The sequence below is a fragment of the Callospermophilus lateralis genome, chromosome 1 (genome assembly GCF_048772815.1).
Source record: "Callospermophilus lateralis isolate mCalLat2 chromosome 1, mCalLat2.hap1, whole genome shotgun sequence".
NCBI classification, from domain to species: Eukaryota; Metazoa; Chordata; class Mammalia; order Rodentia; family Sciuridae; genus Callospermophilus; species Callospermophilus lateralis.
Window position 1 is genome coordinate 199933627 of NC_135305.1, and position 16888 is coordinate 199950514.

General features: G+C 33.0%; 1 protein-coding gene across 4 annotated transcripts in view; it reads left to right on the forward strand.

Annotated features, from left to right (window-relative positions):
* Window positions 1-16888, forward strand: part of Golga4 (golgin A4) — a 96806-nt gene that overhangs the window by 42063 nt on the left and 37855 nt on the right. For 3 of the 4 annotated variants that reach the window (XM_076843628.1, XM_076843635.1, XM_076843643.1), the window contains 4 exons: window positions 914-1101; window positions 1399-1482; window positions 3461-3608; window positions 14742-14920. In XM_076843628.1, coding sequence (XP_076699743.1) covers window positions 914-1101; window positions 1399-1482; window positions 3461-3608; window positions 14742-14920 — 599 coding nt within the window. Of the gene's footprint in view, window positions 1-913; window positions 1102-1398; window positions 1483-3460; window positions 3609-8856; window positions 8917-14741; window positions 14921-16888 lie in introns of those variants that run through there. The other variant, XM_076843651.1, reaches the window with a different exon arrangement.

Here is a 16888-nt window from a genome sequence, read left to right on the forward strand (position 1 = left end):
AGTTATTACCCTCCCTATTTTTTGAGTCTTTAAGGTACACGTTCAATAAAATCCCCACTTTTTATTTTTTAACATTTCTCTCAAAGAGACTTATGGCCCAACAGAAGTAAATTGTTGGCCAGGCATGGTGGTGGTGCACGCCTCTAATCCCAGTGGCTCAGGAGGCTGAGGTAGGAGGATCATGAGTTAAAAGCCAGCCTCTGCAAGAGTGAGGCACAAAGCAACTCAATGAGACCTTGTCTCTAAATAAAATATAAAATAGGGCTGGGGATGTGGCTCAATGGTCAAGGGCCCTTGAGTTCAATCCTTGGTACTCCACCCCACACACACCCCCGCCAAAAAAAAAAAAAGAAAGAAAGGAAAAAGAATTCCTCTCAGGAAGAGATTAAAAGGTTATTGGAAAGAATTTTTTTATTAATTCATTTGAGATGGGAGCTAAGACATGGGGTAATTTTGTATAACAACAATAAAAAGATTATCAAGCTGTCTTTTAAGGAGGATGGATTCAGTTATTGTTAGTGAACTATTGTGCCAGTCCAGGATGGGATTGAACTACAAAATAGGTGAATGCACTACTTAGTAATTACAGATACATATCAAACAAATAGTAACTAAGAGTAGAGGTTTGGATGGGCGCCACCTTATTAGCAGACCAGTGTTGTCTCCTCTCTTCTTGATCACACTCAAGAGTATAGCAGAGTTTTGGTATAAGAATATAGTCCTGGGAGTTGGGGGGTAGCTCAGTGATAGAGTGCATACTTATCATGCGTGAGGCTCTGGGTTCAATTCCCAGCACCAAAAAAAAAATAAATAAATACATAAAAAAATGAACTCCTGTGTATTAACAGACTAACTCCCAGAGTTCCTTTATATTCCTTACTGAGTGCCTCTGCTTATGCTGCTTTATTGTTAGTGGGAGATGAAGCTTCTGCTAAAACACTGGAAATGCTTCAGCAAAGAGTTAAGAGGCAAGAGAATCTACTTCAGCGTTGTAAAGAAACAATTCAGTCACATAAGGAACAATGTACACTGTTAACCAGTGAAAAAGAAGCACTGCAAGAACAACTAGATGAAAGACTTCAAGAACTAGAAAAGATGAAGGTAAAAGAGCAAATGAGTTTTATTGTATTTAATTCTGTAGAGCTATATCCACATGCTTCAGCATGGCCTGCAGCTTCTCTGGAAAATCTTCTTCCATCCTCCACAAATAGGATGGAGAGGGTGTTTTAGTTTGGGCACCCAAGTGCCCTGGACTTGATTGCATTTAGCGTACTTATAATACTTCCTATGTATTTTTCTCCTATGTAATATGCATTTCTAGATTACATAAGATGTTTAGAGTTCTCATATGAGGAGAAACTTTATTGGAGATAAAAATGAATTTTTAACATTTTTTAGGAGCTTCACATGGCTGAGAAGACTAAACTTATCACTCAGTTGCGTGACGCAAAGAATTTAATTGAACAGCTTGAACAAGATAAGGTAAAAACAACAAAATTTATGATACTAAAACTTATCAGGAGGGTCCCAGAATTTACTTTGGAAAGCAGCTGGAAGCATTCATATTTCTGCTTTCTAAATTATTACAACTGCTTCCGTGAAAAATCTTCTTAATTTGTAGATTTATGTAACTATTAGCATTAGTTTTATATCATGGGAAGGCAATTTTCTCCATGTTTTCTTGATCTTAGTCAACATTTTAGTTTATAAATTTGAATAATGGTTGCAAAGGAAGTCTGTACTTCTGGTACACATCTACTTTTCAGAGAAAAGTTAAATTAGGTCATTCTAAATGTGAATAGTTTCAGTATGTTCCTTCAAATATTATGAAAGCAGACTAATCTCTCAAACAAGTTGCCTGAAAAGCAAAGTAATAATTTAAATATTAACATAAAGAATTTCTACACATGGATTTTAGGATGTGAGATTGAAGGACTGAGGGATGAATCTTACCTTGGTAGTTTGGAGTTGGTGCGTCAGCGGTAGCTGCATAGCAGGGATGGCTGAAAACTGTTTTGAGTAAACAGTTTTGATGTGTGTTTCAGCCCTAAGTTTTTGGGTCCTTTTCAAAAGCAGCTCCCAGTTCATTCCATACCATCCATCATTTTTTTTAATATGCTAGTTATAGCTATAGTATTTTAACATATCTTTAAAACAAAGTCTTTTTTTTATAAAAACATAACCATATTATCATAATTAATCTAACAATAAAATTCCTAAAATGTGATCTACTATCTATTCAGTTTCAGATTTTCCTTATTATCTCATAATATTCTTTTTCCTTTTATGAATCAGGAATCACATGAAGTTGTTTGATTGTACTTGGTTGATACAGTCTTTTTTCTTTTTCTTTTTCTTTTTTTTTGATACCAGGATTGAACCCAGGAGTGCTTAAATTCTGAGCCAGATCCCCAGCCCATTTTATTTTTTATTTTGAGACAAGGTTTCACTAAGTTGCTAAAGGTTTTGCTGTTGATAAAACTTTAAAGACTTACTTTTAATCTTTAGGTTTCATTTTCCTCTCTGTTTTCTTTTTACATTGTGATTTTCTTTTTACATTGTGAAGGCTCATAGTTTTGTTTTGAAACTTCTTCTTAACAATGCTCTTCCACTTACCTGGTTTTTATCTGTCCTTTAATAGTAGCTATCTTGAAGAGTCATATTCTAACAAAGGGGTCAGCAGACCCTGCAAGTAAGGTTGTAATCCTCTTAAGACCCTAAAATAGCTACACAAAAGTCTGAACATGTTTTCAAAAGACAAATTGAGCTACCCCAATTTTTGTTAGTCCAAAATGACTGATTTAATATATAATAATTTCGTTATCTCCCCCTTCCCCCCTTCCCCACAGCAAAGTCCATTTCTAGTATAGTTTATTCACAGAGAGGGAACAGAAGCAACTAGCAAATTGGAAGAATGAGTATACCTTACTGATAGCTGTAAGGAGTTGTGGTGGAACCAGAGACAGTCTAAGAAGGAAAGAGAAAAACCAGATAGATCTGAATTGCCATCTTGCTCCATCCAGTGGGGCAGCAGGCATCTCACACTCCCAACGGTCTCTGGGATAATCTGTGTATAATAGTACAGATCAGTATTGTACTTTTATTATGATTCTGAACCAAGTTCAAAGGCTGTATTTTCTTCCTTATAAACTGTTTTTTAAGACAGGGAAAATTATAAGACATTTATAGGAAGGTTATAAAATAAATCTTAACTAAAAACATATTTTAATGGTTAAAAGATTAAATTTATCATTAAAATAGTAAAATAATTTTTATATAAAAAAGTCCTGATATTATGCCAGTAAACTGAGGCATAGAGCAGAACACAGAGTTCAGAGTATGAAATACTGAAATAATTCTGATGCTATATTTAGAAAGAAATATTTTTTTGCCTAAAACTGTGCTATTGATGATGCAGTTTTGTTTGTGCAAATGCTTTAGAGTTTTCACTTCTGTTTAGGGTATGGTAATAGCAGAGACTAAACGTCAGATGCATGAAACCCTGGAACTGAAAGAAGAAGAAATTGCTCAACTCCGTAGCCGCATCAAACAGATGACTACTCAGGGAGAGGAATTACGGGAACAGAAGGAAAAGTCTGAAAGAGCTGGTAAGAACTCAGAGGTTACCTTTTAGGTTTGCACTCAAAAGTCATTTAAAGTGCTTGATGAGTGTTTTTAAAAGTTGAATATTGGTAAAAATACTTACTGTAGAGACTTTTTATAAAATAGCAAACTGCTCAATACCAAAAGCAGAGATCAGTAAACTGTGGCCTATGGGCCATATCCAGCCCATGATTTATGTCTAGCCCTTAAGCTAAAAGTGACTTTTACTTTACTTTTATTTTTTTTTGACACAATGTATTTATTTTATTTATTTATTCATTTATGTGGTGCTGAGGTTCAAACTCAGTGCCTCATGTGTGCTAGGCAAACACTCTACCATTGAGCTACAACTCCAGCCCCTGATGTTTACTTTTTTAAATGGTTGGGAAAAGAATGAAATGCTATAGAGACTAAATATGGCCTTTAAAACAAGATATTAATATATTGCTTTATAGAAAATTTTGCTTCACCATTGTCTTATAGTATCAAAATTCAGGTTAAAAATTTAGAAATTTTAAATTTTCAAGTAGACACAGCATAGTAATTATTAAATAACTGCTACTTTATATATGCTTTAGAGTAAACAGAAATTAAAAGACATAATTTGTTTTTAAAAGGAATAATGAACGATTTAGTGTTATAAAAAGAATTATGTTTTGACGTAATAAATGATAGTCTGAAAAAAATAAAGATCAGCATAATACTCACTGAGGTCCAGTATCCAGTACTACTAGGAAAGGAGACCTGTTAGAAAGAGAAGACAGCAGGATGAACTGTGTCTTCATGTCAGGAAGAATGTATATTTTGAGTTGGACTTCAAATTATGAATAGAATGGACCTAAACAGAGAGTTGGAGACAGTAGACATTTCACTTGCTACAAGATCATAAACAGACACAATGATCACAGTGGGCATGTGAATCCACTCTAAAACATTTTTGCCAAAATGGGAAATGAAGTTGGATTGTGAAGGACTTGACTATTGGATCTTAAAGACGAGAAGCTTCATTTAGACTTTGGCATACAAGACAATAGGAAATCAGTAATAGAAAATCAAAATGTGATGGAAGCTAGAGTTTTATGTATAAAAGATGAAATGGGAAGTCAAACTTGGAAGTAATAGCAGACATCCAGGTTTGAAGGATAAAACTTTAGCTATCTTGACTGGGATGGTGGTTTTGGAAAGGACAGGAAAAAGAGTAGAGTGCAGAATTTGACATCTGGTCAACTTGGAGGAGCCAAAGAAAGGTAGGATTTTATGATGACCTCAGAGTTTTAAGCTTAGGAGACTGGATACTGTGGAGTTAGAATAGGAAATATAAATGGCAAAGTTGAGGATTAGAGTCAGATGATGAGTTTATGTAGGTAATTTGAGTCAATCCTGAGATTTCCAAATGAAATTGATATGTAACATTTTGGAAATAAGAAATCTGAACATCTTTCAGGAGTCATTAGCCTAAGGTTGAAGCCTGTGGTTAAATCTGTAGGAAAGACTTTTTACTCCAGAAGAGTGAGTTTTATAATAATATTAAGAGTAGTGGCAGTAGGTTTTAGTTCTACTTACTGCTGCTTATATGGCCATTATTAATACTGTGGACCAGAGGTTATTTTAGCAAGGCTGTGGTATCAGTGCTTTTCCTTTTATTTACTTGTAATAAGTTCTTATAATTCTAGAAAATATTCCTAGTATTATCCTCATTTACAAATAAGAAAGCACAAGAACCTAGAGGTTAAGTAACATTTTTGCATTCATGCACAATGGTTAAACCAGGCATTGTAGCTCAGAGTCTGCTTTTTATAGAGGTTTTGAGTTTGCAGAGAGAGATGAGAAAAAAGTTACCTCAAGAAGTCATAGGAATTGTGAATAGCTGTATTTTCTGGCTGAATTTAAGAGATGTTTCAGGAAGTAGGGGAGATAGAATAGTAGGGGAGATAGTTTTAAAAGGCTTTTGAATTTGGTGAGGATTTGATTCTCAGAATGCAGTTTTGAGAAATGACTTTTTAAAATTAATTAATTTACTTATTTTAATTAGGTTTATATGGCAGCAGAATGCATTTTGACTCATTGTACACAATTGCAGCACAACTTTTCATTTCTATGTATATGATGTAGTGTCACACCATATGTGCAATCATACATGGATCTAGGATAATGATGTCCGTGATTTTTGAAACCTTATTGTAAGTTAGGTGTTAGAGGGGAATGGGTCTGGCTAAGAGAAATAGTTGGCTGACTATTCATAAATCTCCATCTCCTTGCATTTGTTTTATGGATAAAATGGTTGGGGAATTTAGTTAATGAATTTGTTCACATTAAATCTATGAATATTTCCTTTTGAAAAGAGGTAATAGACATCTTCTTTCAGAATACAGTCTCTGAAGCCTCATGGGACATTGTGAAACATGTTTATTTTCTGCAAACAGAAAACCTAGCACATAGTCTCAGCTTTTCTTTAAAGCCTTCCCATTTTTATGACTGCTTTTTGTTGACTATTATAACCAGTCAAAGGAAATAATGTTGGTTAGGGAATTCAATTTTCTTTTTAAATTGGGGTATACTTTATAAGGAGGTAGGAAATGAAGAATAACTATAATATTGAAAAAGGTACATAAAATATACAGTTTATTCACATGAGGATAAAATTGTTTTAGATAATATTTCAATCAAATCTTTAATTATACAACCTTTCTTCCTTCTCTGAAACACAGATGTATTTTGTCTTTAAGTGTGATTTTCATAAATATATATGTTTATGTGTACATGCGTATACACACATACACACACACACACACACACACACACACACACACACACACACCAACCACACACACATACTTTTTTTTTCTTCTTTTTTCCCCCTTAGTGCTGGGTTTGAATCTAGGGCCTCTTGTGTGCTAAGCATATACTCTACTGCTGAGTTACAACCCCAAGCCTCAAAACTAAAAACTAAAAATTTTCATTAATATTTGCTAGCCTGTAAGTTGAGAAACTTTTCTGTTTTGTCAAAATAGAAAAAATAAGTATTAAAAGATTTTAATTTTCATTATTGTTGTTATTTTTTTATGTGTGTGTGGTACTGGGGATCAAACTCAGGGCCTTGCACTTGAGTGCCTTACCACTGAGCTACATCTCCAGCCAAGATTTAAATTATTTAATACATACATTTACTTTGGAAAGTCTCTACATAACACAGTTGTAAATGTTTTGATAGATACTTTTAACACATATACTTGTAATCATACTTATAGAGGGCTATGAAAGTCGTAATGGACTTGTTCCGCATTTTTAAATCTATACTGAAAACTAGTTTTGCACATAAGCTGCATTTCATCTAGTGGTCTTAGATAAACAGAACTTTCCAAATAGAAAATGGTTCTCCGTTCAAATACAGAGTGTACATGCTATGAAAGAAAAATTTCAGTTATGTACTTAACATAAGAAAAAAGTCCATGTAAAGGAAGTAGAGTTTCTATACTGTGTGAATATCATCTGGCTTTTGGAGCATGCATTTGCTTTGATTAGATATTTTTCTTTTTCTGAGTAAAATCTCTTGGGATTTAAAGTTTAGAAGCTAAACACTAAGAGTTGGCCATGTAAAGGGAACATTAACATGATTTGCTGTTGTTAGGATTTTATAACTAGCTATGTCTAAGTTAAACAAATTTTTGTTATCAAAAAAAAACAAATCCTTCTAATGCATTTTCAACTGTAAAAAAATGTAGTTCTGATATTGTTAATAGTTCTTGATATGTGGATATTAATAGATAACTCTTGAATTGCTTATTCTGGATGTCAAAATTTACTAAAGAACATTCCCTGCTACTTTACTTGAATCTATGTGCTATCACATTTTTTTTTCTAGATAAACCATGATGCCTCCCCTGTGTTATAGAATGCAGGAAATCTGAATGCCTCTGATTTTACAAAGAATAATTTTTGCATGAATTATTCACAAATGCCACGAATCTGGACTTCCACATGTTCTATCACCTCTAGTACTTAAGTAGTATACTTTTTAGTAGAAATGTTAGGAATATTTTCAAGAATATGATAGTATAGTACTTGATAAAATGAAAAACATATTTGTTACAAACACCTTACTACAACTGTTCATTTTATTACTTTTTAGGTGTTACTTAAGAACAGATGATCATATCTTTTAGTAACGAGATTTTAAACTTGGAGAAATCTGATGATTTAGCTTTAGTGTATAATGCTGTTTTAGGTGCAAGGAAATATTTCCATTCATCTTGAAAATTATATCTTCATGCAGTGCTAAGGTAGAATGTTAATGCTATTATGTCACAGTGCATTTTGGCTGTTCTGTGAGTCTGGTGTTTATTTGTTGACCAACATGGGAGGTAGGGACAGTTGACTAATTATTAATGCAGTTATCTTGCCAAAAGTTTGGAAAATAGGGAATATGAAAGCCCACCACTGTTTTGGCACACACCTCATATAGTCCTTTAACCAATACATATTTTAATGTTATTATAATAATATAATTTGTATGTTCTTTATGCCATTATATTAGGAATACTTCTAAATCTTTTTAAGGTATTAACACATTTTAATGGCTGTGTCAAAGAGTAGCACGTCATTTACTTGGTAACCATGTTTTTATTGATCCATGCCTAAATTGTTTTGTATTTTTGCTTTTATGAATAATACAATAATGCTGTGATATAGCTTATTCTAGGTTTTAAAATTTCTAAAATTTGATAGAATTTTAGTCTGTTTTCTTAGTTACCTTCAAGCACTTTAAACAGCCATTACAAAAAGGAATCAACATCACAGTGTTAAATTTAAAAAGTTCTTGTCTACAATTAGGCAAAATGAATAAAATATTCTGCTTGAATTAGGAAAGTCTAAAATACGTTAACTTTCATAAGTTCTTGTTTCCTTTCATGTAAATTGTCTTTGTGAAGTTGTGTTTTATATGCATTGAAAAACTTGGATTAACTCATTCTTTGCTTTTTTTTTTTATTGTCATGTTGTGTTTGTGCAGGAAATAAGCTTTCCATCATTTGTATAGTCTAGGTTTGACATATCAGAGACTTTCAATTGAACATATTTATTTCAAGTTTGAAGCAGACCCATTAAAAGTTTATATATTTAAATAATGTGTAAGATTTATGCATTTTATATGACAAACTAAAATTATGTGTATTTAAGTACTTTGTTTCTGATAATTTATGTGACATAGTTTTCTTGGAGTCTTAAGTCTCACAAAACATCTTATTTTTGTGCATCCACACATGCCAATAAGTGAATCATGGTGCCTTTCCCAAGCCTTGTATGAACAGGACTGGGGTAAGGGCTGTTTTTTTTCCCCCCCTTTTCTTTTCCTCCTTATCATGGGTATTTAGAATAAGCTTTAAAAAAAAATTCCATGTGTCTCAGGCAAAAAAAAAAAAAAAAAAGGTATGAATTAGATTTTAAGTGTGCCATGTTAGATAAGTAATATATACATATTTTGGCACTAAATGATTATTTGATGGAAAAACTTACTATTTTCAGCGCATTTTAAATGCATTTATGTCCTGGGCAACACCACTATTAGTGGAAAGCATCAGCAACTGGAAGAACACAGTTCTCTGGGAGTGTAGGATCTTATCTCCAATTTAATTAAACTTATTTAGCTTTATTTTAGTCCAATTTTTTTAACATTTGCTTAATGTTTTTAAGGTATTTGATAAATTTCTATCTAAGGAATACATGAAAATTTGGATAGATCTGCAGCTTTTAAAAAAATATTTTGAGTTGTAGGTGGACACAATAACTTTATTTTTTAAATGTGATGCTAAGGATGCCTCATACATACTTGGCAAGTGCTCTACCACTGAGCCATACATCTGCAACTTTTTTGAAGGTCAAAGCATAATGAATAGAATGAATCTTGTTATACATTTTGAAAATTGACCTCAAAAAGTAGATTTTTATTGCAAATGTGGTGCTTATTAAATTTATAAAGCCCCCAATTATATATAAGTATTGTGTTGTCTGGGTTATGCCACTGGTGGTAGTATTTATTTTTATTTATATAGACTGTAGCACAGTAGTTTTCAAACTATTTTATTTTAGAGACCATTTTACGTTTTTAAAACTTATTGTAATACCAGAGAGCTATACCAAAGAGCTATATATATGTGAGCTTTATATATTGATATTTTTTGTATTACTAATTAAAGTAAAAATCTAAAAAGTCTAATCCATTTAAAAATAGGAGCTATAGGGGCTGGGGTTGTGGCTTAGCCGTATGGCGCTTGTTTAGCATGTGTGAAGCACTGGATTCGATTCTCAGCATCACATAAATAAATAAAGGTCAGTTGACACTAAAAAATATTTAAAGAAGCAGTTATAAACCTATTACATGTTAGCATTAATATTTTTATAAAATATATCTATATTTCCCAAGATAAAATATAGTATGAAGAAGGACCTTGTTTTGCATTTTTATATATTGCTTTGTTTGGTTTAATAGAACACAGCTAAATTTTCATGCATGTTTCTACATTCAACCTACATTACTTTGGTTGAAGCATATGGAGAAAATCTACTCTACACAGATATGTATTTGGAAAAGGGAGGACCTCATAGATTCTCTAAAAGGTTCCCAGGGCCCTAGGATCTTTGGAACATGCAGTGAGAACTGGTACTCTAGTTTTTTTTGTTTGTTTGTTTGTTTTTGTTTTTAAACTCACAAAAGAGGCTTGATGAGTGGGTGGGAATTCTAATAAAATTCTTTTCCTTTTTTTTTAATTTGCATTTTATTTATTTTATAGTAATGCCTGTGTTTTTTAACGCCCAATGCCACATGCTTTTAGCAGGGGTTTTTTGTTTGCTTGTTTTTTGTTTTTTGTTTTTTTTGCTAGGATAAAGGTACTGGGTTATTTTTTATGTCATTAGACATAAAATCAGCAGTTAATCTAGAGATTGGCAGCCTTTCCACACTACTGCATCTTTGTTTATTTCCTGCAATAGAAGTTGAAGTGGGTCCTATTAGCCATATTGTAGGGTATACTCTAGGTCAGAGCATCAAAACAATAATGCTATGTGGAACCTCAAAATTCTGTCATTTGTTATTGTGATTGATTAGGATGCTCAGGATGAAAAGTAGAAAAGGTGGTAGAGTGGCAAAAACGATACTACATTCTTTCTAGCTTTATCTAAGAATTTCTTCTTTTAATTCCCTTCCTCCTTCACTAGTTCAGCTACCTTTTTGGGAAATATTTTCTGTGTGTACGTAAACCTAACCTGGTGAATGGTAAATATCCAGTTCATATTCCATGAATGAATTGTTAGATTATTGAGCTGTAAATTGCCAACTTCTTGTTTAAATTTAAAGTGAGCTTTCATCCATTTTTATAATTCCCAAGGATTTGAGTGAACCTCACCTGAAGTGAAAATGGGGAGTTAGCAATAAAAGTCCTCCCCTGCATTTTATTTAACTGATATAGGACCATAATTAACATTGGTTAAGTTTTTGTCTAGAAGTGTTTTCCAACTTTTTGTTGTTGTTGTTTAAATAAAAATTGCCTGAGATACATTGAATTTTGCTTTGGAAGAACACAGTGTGTTCTTGCAACATTCCGCAGCAGTTTGTGCTTAGCCTTCCTGTCTGTTCAGTATGTGTCTTGCCCATAGTTTTCCCTGCTCACTCTTGCATGATGGCTGACTCGTCAGCTGCAGTTGATGCATGCCTTCTTTTTTTGTTGGTAATTGAAAGGTGAATTCCGTAGACATTCAGAACATATTTCTTTGGTACTTATATTACAGTCCTAGCATATTTTCACTTTGGAAAGAGTAGCAGTTCACTTGTAGAGTGTTACAGGCTGTAGATTCTACTTTGTGTCTGGTGGTTGCAGGATCAGAAGGTGAGATACTTCTGCTGGTTAATAAGTGAACTTTCTCAGTTATCCTCCTCAGACATTGAAATGGGATTCACTGATGGAGGCTGACTTTCTGTGTGGAAGTAGTTTCATTTGTGATGCAGCGCAGAATTCATAATGGGTTTGAAATATGTTTTATATATGAGGATATATGTAACATGCTTTAATTTGGGGGGGCCTTACTTGCTATTTCCTTAAATCATGATAAAGGTAGAAACCAGTAAGTTTTTTTTTGTCAGAGGAATAACATGTTACATTTAGCTGAGAATTGGAAGCCTACCATCAAGTCTTATTTTAAATTTATTTATCATCTGAGGGAAAATTTGGAGGTACCAGAAATTCATTTTAATAAGGATATTGAGTTAAAGATTTCAGAGGTTTCTTTCTAGGTGGGAAATTATTTGGTTCTCTGACATAACATACAGAAAGTTAAATTTAGATGATAAAAACTGTGAAGTGGACTTTGTTCTCCTTTAACCATTACATAGTAGATAATAAGGTGACTTAGGGAAAGTGTTTTAATGGATTAAACACTAAAATTAGAATATGATATCAAAATATTCCAAGATTTACTGCTTGTATTTAGAAAACTTATTTAGTAGAAAATTCTGTATCTAAATAGGAATTTATGGCATGGACCTTTGTTTGAAAGGTGAGAATATCACATTTAGTTTTTTGGATTGATTGATTGATTGATTGATTTTTGTGGTGATAAGGATTAACCCAAGCCCTGCTAGGCAAGTGTTCTAACACTGAGCCACATTGCCAGGCCATTTAGTTTTATGCTGTATTTAATTCTGAAATTAAAACAGAAAATTTACTTGTTATTCACTGTATAAAGTTTTATTTTATTTTGCTTAATTGACCAAAGTTTTTTATTTATACTTTGGAAGGTAATCAAAACTATCTTAAAATTCTCCAGAGTCTGATTTAAGGTGTTTCTGTGATGTACTTAGAAAGCTAAGATACAGTTTGACTTATTGAATGAAAATGTATTGATGACATCTAACCATTACAAAATATTTGTCATTACTTTTCCAAGTTTTTTTTTGTTATTCCAAAAGTCATCAGCACAAACTGAGCAATAAGTACTCTTGTTACAGAGTCTTTCTCATAATCAGTCATTTGACTTGTCTGATTTTTTTTTAAGAGAGAGAGAGAATTTTTTAATATTTATTTTTTAGTTTTCGGTGGACACAACATCTTTATTTTTTAAAAATTTTTATGTGGTGCTGAGGATTGAACCCAGCACCCCGCGCATGCCAGGCGAGTGTGTTACCACTTGAGCCACATTCCCAGCCCCAACTTGACTAATTTTTAAGTGAGGAAGCATTTCATGGTAGTAGCAAGCAGTCAATTATTTTTGTATAATTGATACTAGAAATTATGGGGCAAACTTAACTATAAAGCAAATATTTTTCTTTAAGTATTTTCCAACATTTAATTTATTTCTAAAGATTATAATCATGGTGTTTGCAGGCACATGGCAGTAAAGTTAGACTGGGAATCTTGAAAAATGATTTCAGTTAATCTCTTTGAAATTTAGACCTTATGTAGCATTGCTTTATACTTTGGATATGTAAAATGAATGAATTGGATAGATTTGGCTTTTATATCAAAGATTTATGGTTGTCGTAAGAGTTATTTTTGTAAACTGGTGAACACTAAGTTGTGTTTCCAGTTATTATCTCCTTTTTCTGTATCTGATGGAATTTACCATTTAAAAAAATGCTTTGGGATAGATATTTGTCTTTAGGCATGTAGTATCTTTGCCTAAGCCACTGTTAAGCCAAGCCCTTTTAGTAAAAGGCCTTTTTTTCCCCATGAATGCCCTATATTGAAGTTCCCACATTTCTTACAAAACTGGAAGTGAAAATATTGCATATATCAATGAACTGTGTCCTCTGAACATGTTTCTTGGTGAGATTGAAAACCCTTTCTGAATACTTGAGTTTGGTTTATAGTCTGTCTCTATGTAGTGGGAGGTCTGGGAACTTCTATTCTGTGATGACTAAAAGAAGTAATCGAGGATGACAGTACAGTAGAATTTTTCACAGAGTGTCATTATTCCAATAAAGTGTGTTTATGTATGCCTGAATATATATTCACAACACACATGTATGCACAGACATGTACATGCATATATATATACAAATATAATCATACACATGTATATATTTTGGAGTTCAAGTTACCCAAGTTTTGTACCTATCCCATCTGATTTTGTTAAATGCTATGTAATCTATTTGGCTTCCTTAAAGATCTTTTTACTCTAGCTAAGATGATGATGATTTCTGCAGCACCTGGGATTTCTTTCTTTTTTTTTTAGGTACCAGGGATTGAACCCAAGGGCGCTTAACCACCAAGCCACATTCCCAGTTCTTTTTTAATATTTTATTTAGAGACAGGGTCTCACTGAGTTGTTTAGGGCCTTGCATAGTTGCTGAGTCTGGCTTTGAACTCTCCATCCTCCTGCTTCAGTGTCCCCAATCCCTGGAATTACAGGTGTGCGCCACCATGCCTGTTAGGGCCTGAGTTTGTTCTTATCTCACTTAAGAACTATCTATCTGCTGGTAGTGCTTTTTTTTGTACTGTTGAATCAAGTAAATTTTTTTCTAGTCAACTAAAAAGAGCCCTAGTTTTAAACTTGTAAAAGTAGTGAGCTTCTTCTCAAAAGTATATTGTTTAAATATGTTATTCACCCAGTCCGTGTTTTTAAAAAGAAGCAATCCCCCCCCACCCCGCTCTTTTGTTATATGGTTAAGACTTTGCACATAAGATTTGCCAAAGAATCATTTATTCATTCATGAAAATGTCCTAGAATACAATAGTGTTATGTAATTACTAACGATAAGATAAATTTAAAACTGTATAACAAGTAAGAAAGCACTTGAAATTATATAATATAGAAGTAGGAACACATTTTGTTTCTTTTAATTTGTTCTCCACAAGGACATTGCTGAGGTGAGTGGGGAATCTTTAAAATATAATTTTTTCAAACTTCTGAGCTTAGTCTACATAAGCAGTTTTAACCTAATCCAGAACTCAGTGAAAATAGGTTTCAATGACTGAATAATTCTTGTGGCTTTGTGAATAGCTCAGAAATATTTCTTGGCTTAGAATAACTATGTGTCTTTTAACCTGTCCTGCTACAGCTGCTCTTAGTTTCCGTAAATTGAATGCAAAACACGTTAGTTTAATGATAGTATTTCTTGAGATACTTGTGTTCTGCTCTTTTCATTATAGCTTTTGAGGAACTTGAAAAAGCTTTGAGCACAGCCCAAAAAACAGAGGAGGCACGGAGAAAAATGAAGGCAGAAATGGATGAACAAATAAAAGCTATTGAAAAAACAAGTGAGGAGGAACGCATCAGCCTTCAACAGGAATTAAGTCGGGTGAAACAGGAAGTTGTTGACATAATGAAAGTAAGAATAATTCAGTATTGAAATGAGCTATAACAATTTTAAAATTTAAGTCTGATGTTTGGCCTACATTTTTGACTATTGGGAAGAATTAATTTGTATTTTCAGACCTTGACCATTTTATGTTCAGAATATAGTAAAAAAGTGCTTTGTAGAGAAATAAATTTAATACTTAAGTACTTATCTGGATCCTTTTAAGCTTTGCTGTCTCTCTAGTGGGCTGTGTTATGAACTCAGTTGTGCCTTCCCTGGTTTTTTGACTTTAGGCTCCTTGAAGGTAGGCTGCTTGACTGATTGAGTAGAGTATCTTTTGCAGAACTTGGTTGAGAAGGTGCTTGCCTAATGTGTGTTTGCTTCAGGGAATGAGAGAGTAAGTTATTGAAAGTAGGTTGTTTAAAATGTTTTGAAGAATCATTATTTATTTGTTCATTTATGCAGTACTGGGGATTCAACCCAGGGTGTCACTCATGCTTAGCACATGTCTTACCATTGAGTTACATCTTTAGCCCCTTGAAGGATAATTATTAATGTCCTGGTTGCTCTTAAAAATATAGATGTCTATATGGTATGGTGTCTCATGCATGTAATCCCAGCTACTTGGAAAATTGGGACAGGAGGACCAGAAATTTAAGGTCAGCTTGGGAACTTTGTGAGATCTTGTCTCAAAATCTAAAAAAGATGGGGGCTTGGAGATATAGTTCAGCGGTAGGTACTTGCCTAGCTTGTGTGAGGCCCTGGGTTCCATCCCTAGTACTACAATATATATATGTATAGATAGACTGACCTCATTTTCAAAATTGTTAGTGTTTTGAAAATTTCTTTTAGAAACTGATGAATTTTCAGAATCCCAAGATTTCCAGTTTTTCAGAAATGCAAACATGTAAATACCGTAACATTGCCTGCCTCCAGTTCCCTTTTCTATACATTTTTTTTCTGGTCTAGTTTTGCCTGTTTTTCCTCCTGTCATGTTTGCCTTTGTTGACTCTTTATCCTGTTTCTTTGCTGACTCCTCATTTGCATTCTTGATATTTGATTATGGCCTCTAAAATGGCTTAAGATAAATTGCAGATCTCAATAGGTGAGGCTTGGATTTTAGAGTTGCAGTGTGTGTTTTTACAACTTGGGTAAGGTTTCTGTGGTTTTATTTATTATTTATTATATCTGTAGTTATATTGTGCATAGAGATATGGAGGGTAGCCAGTTATATAATTTTCATGTTTTCTAAACCTTCTGATGAACTACACTTGAATTTCAAGGTAGAAATTAATTGTGACCAATTATTTGAAATACAAGACATTGACTATAACTGTTTGGTTAGATCTTAATCTTTTGAATGGTCATATGATATGCTAATTTTAATTTTACCATGGAATATAACAACATAATAATACATAAATTATTTTGAAAGATACTAATATAGTTGTGTTATAAAAACCAAAGGATTAAAAACTATATAGTGAAAAAAGATTTCCTCCATTTTAATCTCTTAGTTTTTCCAAAACTAAACTGTTTTCTTTTTGAATATACTTCCCAGAGATAATCTCTGCATATAATTTCCTTGCTGTTTAATAATCTTCTCTCTTTTTTTTTTTTTGATACAAAAATGCTATGTTGTGTAAGCTGTTCTGTTTTGCCTTTTCACTTGATAATCTGTCTAGAAGATTGTTCCTTATTTGTTGATAACTGATAATGATGCCCCCCCACATCTGTTTTAAAGACTGCTTGAGTTCATTGTATGATTTCCATAATTTAATTGTCTCCTTTTAGATGTTTAGATAGTTCAGATTTTGCTGTTGGAAATTGTGATTATCCTTATACATATTTGCTTACATGTGTATTTCATTAGGATAAATTATTAGAAGTAGAATATTACTCAGGAAAAGATTATTTGCATTTGTAATTATTGCCTGGTTGCTTCAGTTACATAGAGTACAGTTTAGACAGTCTTACATATCAAATGTCTTCCCTGGT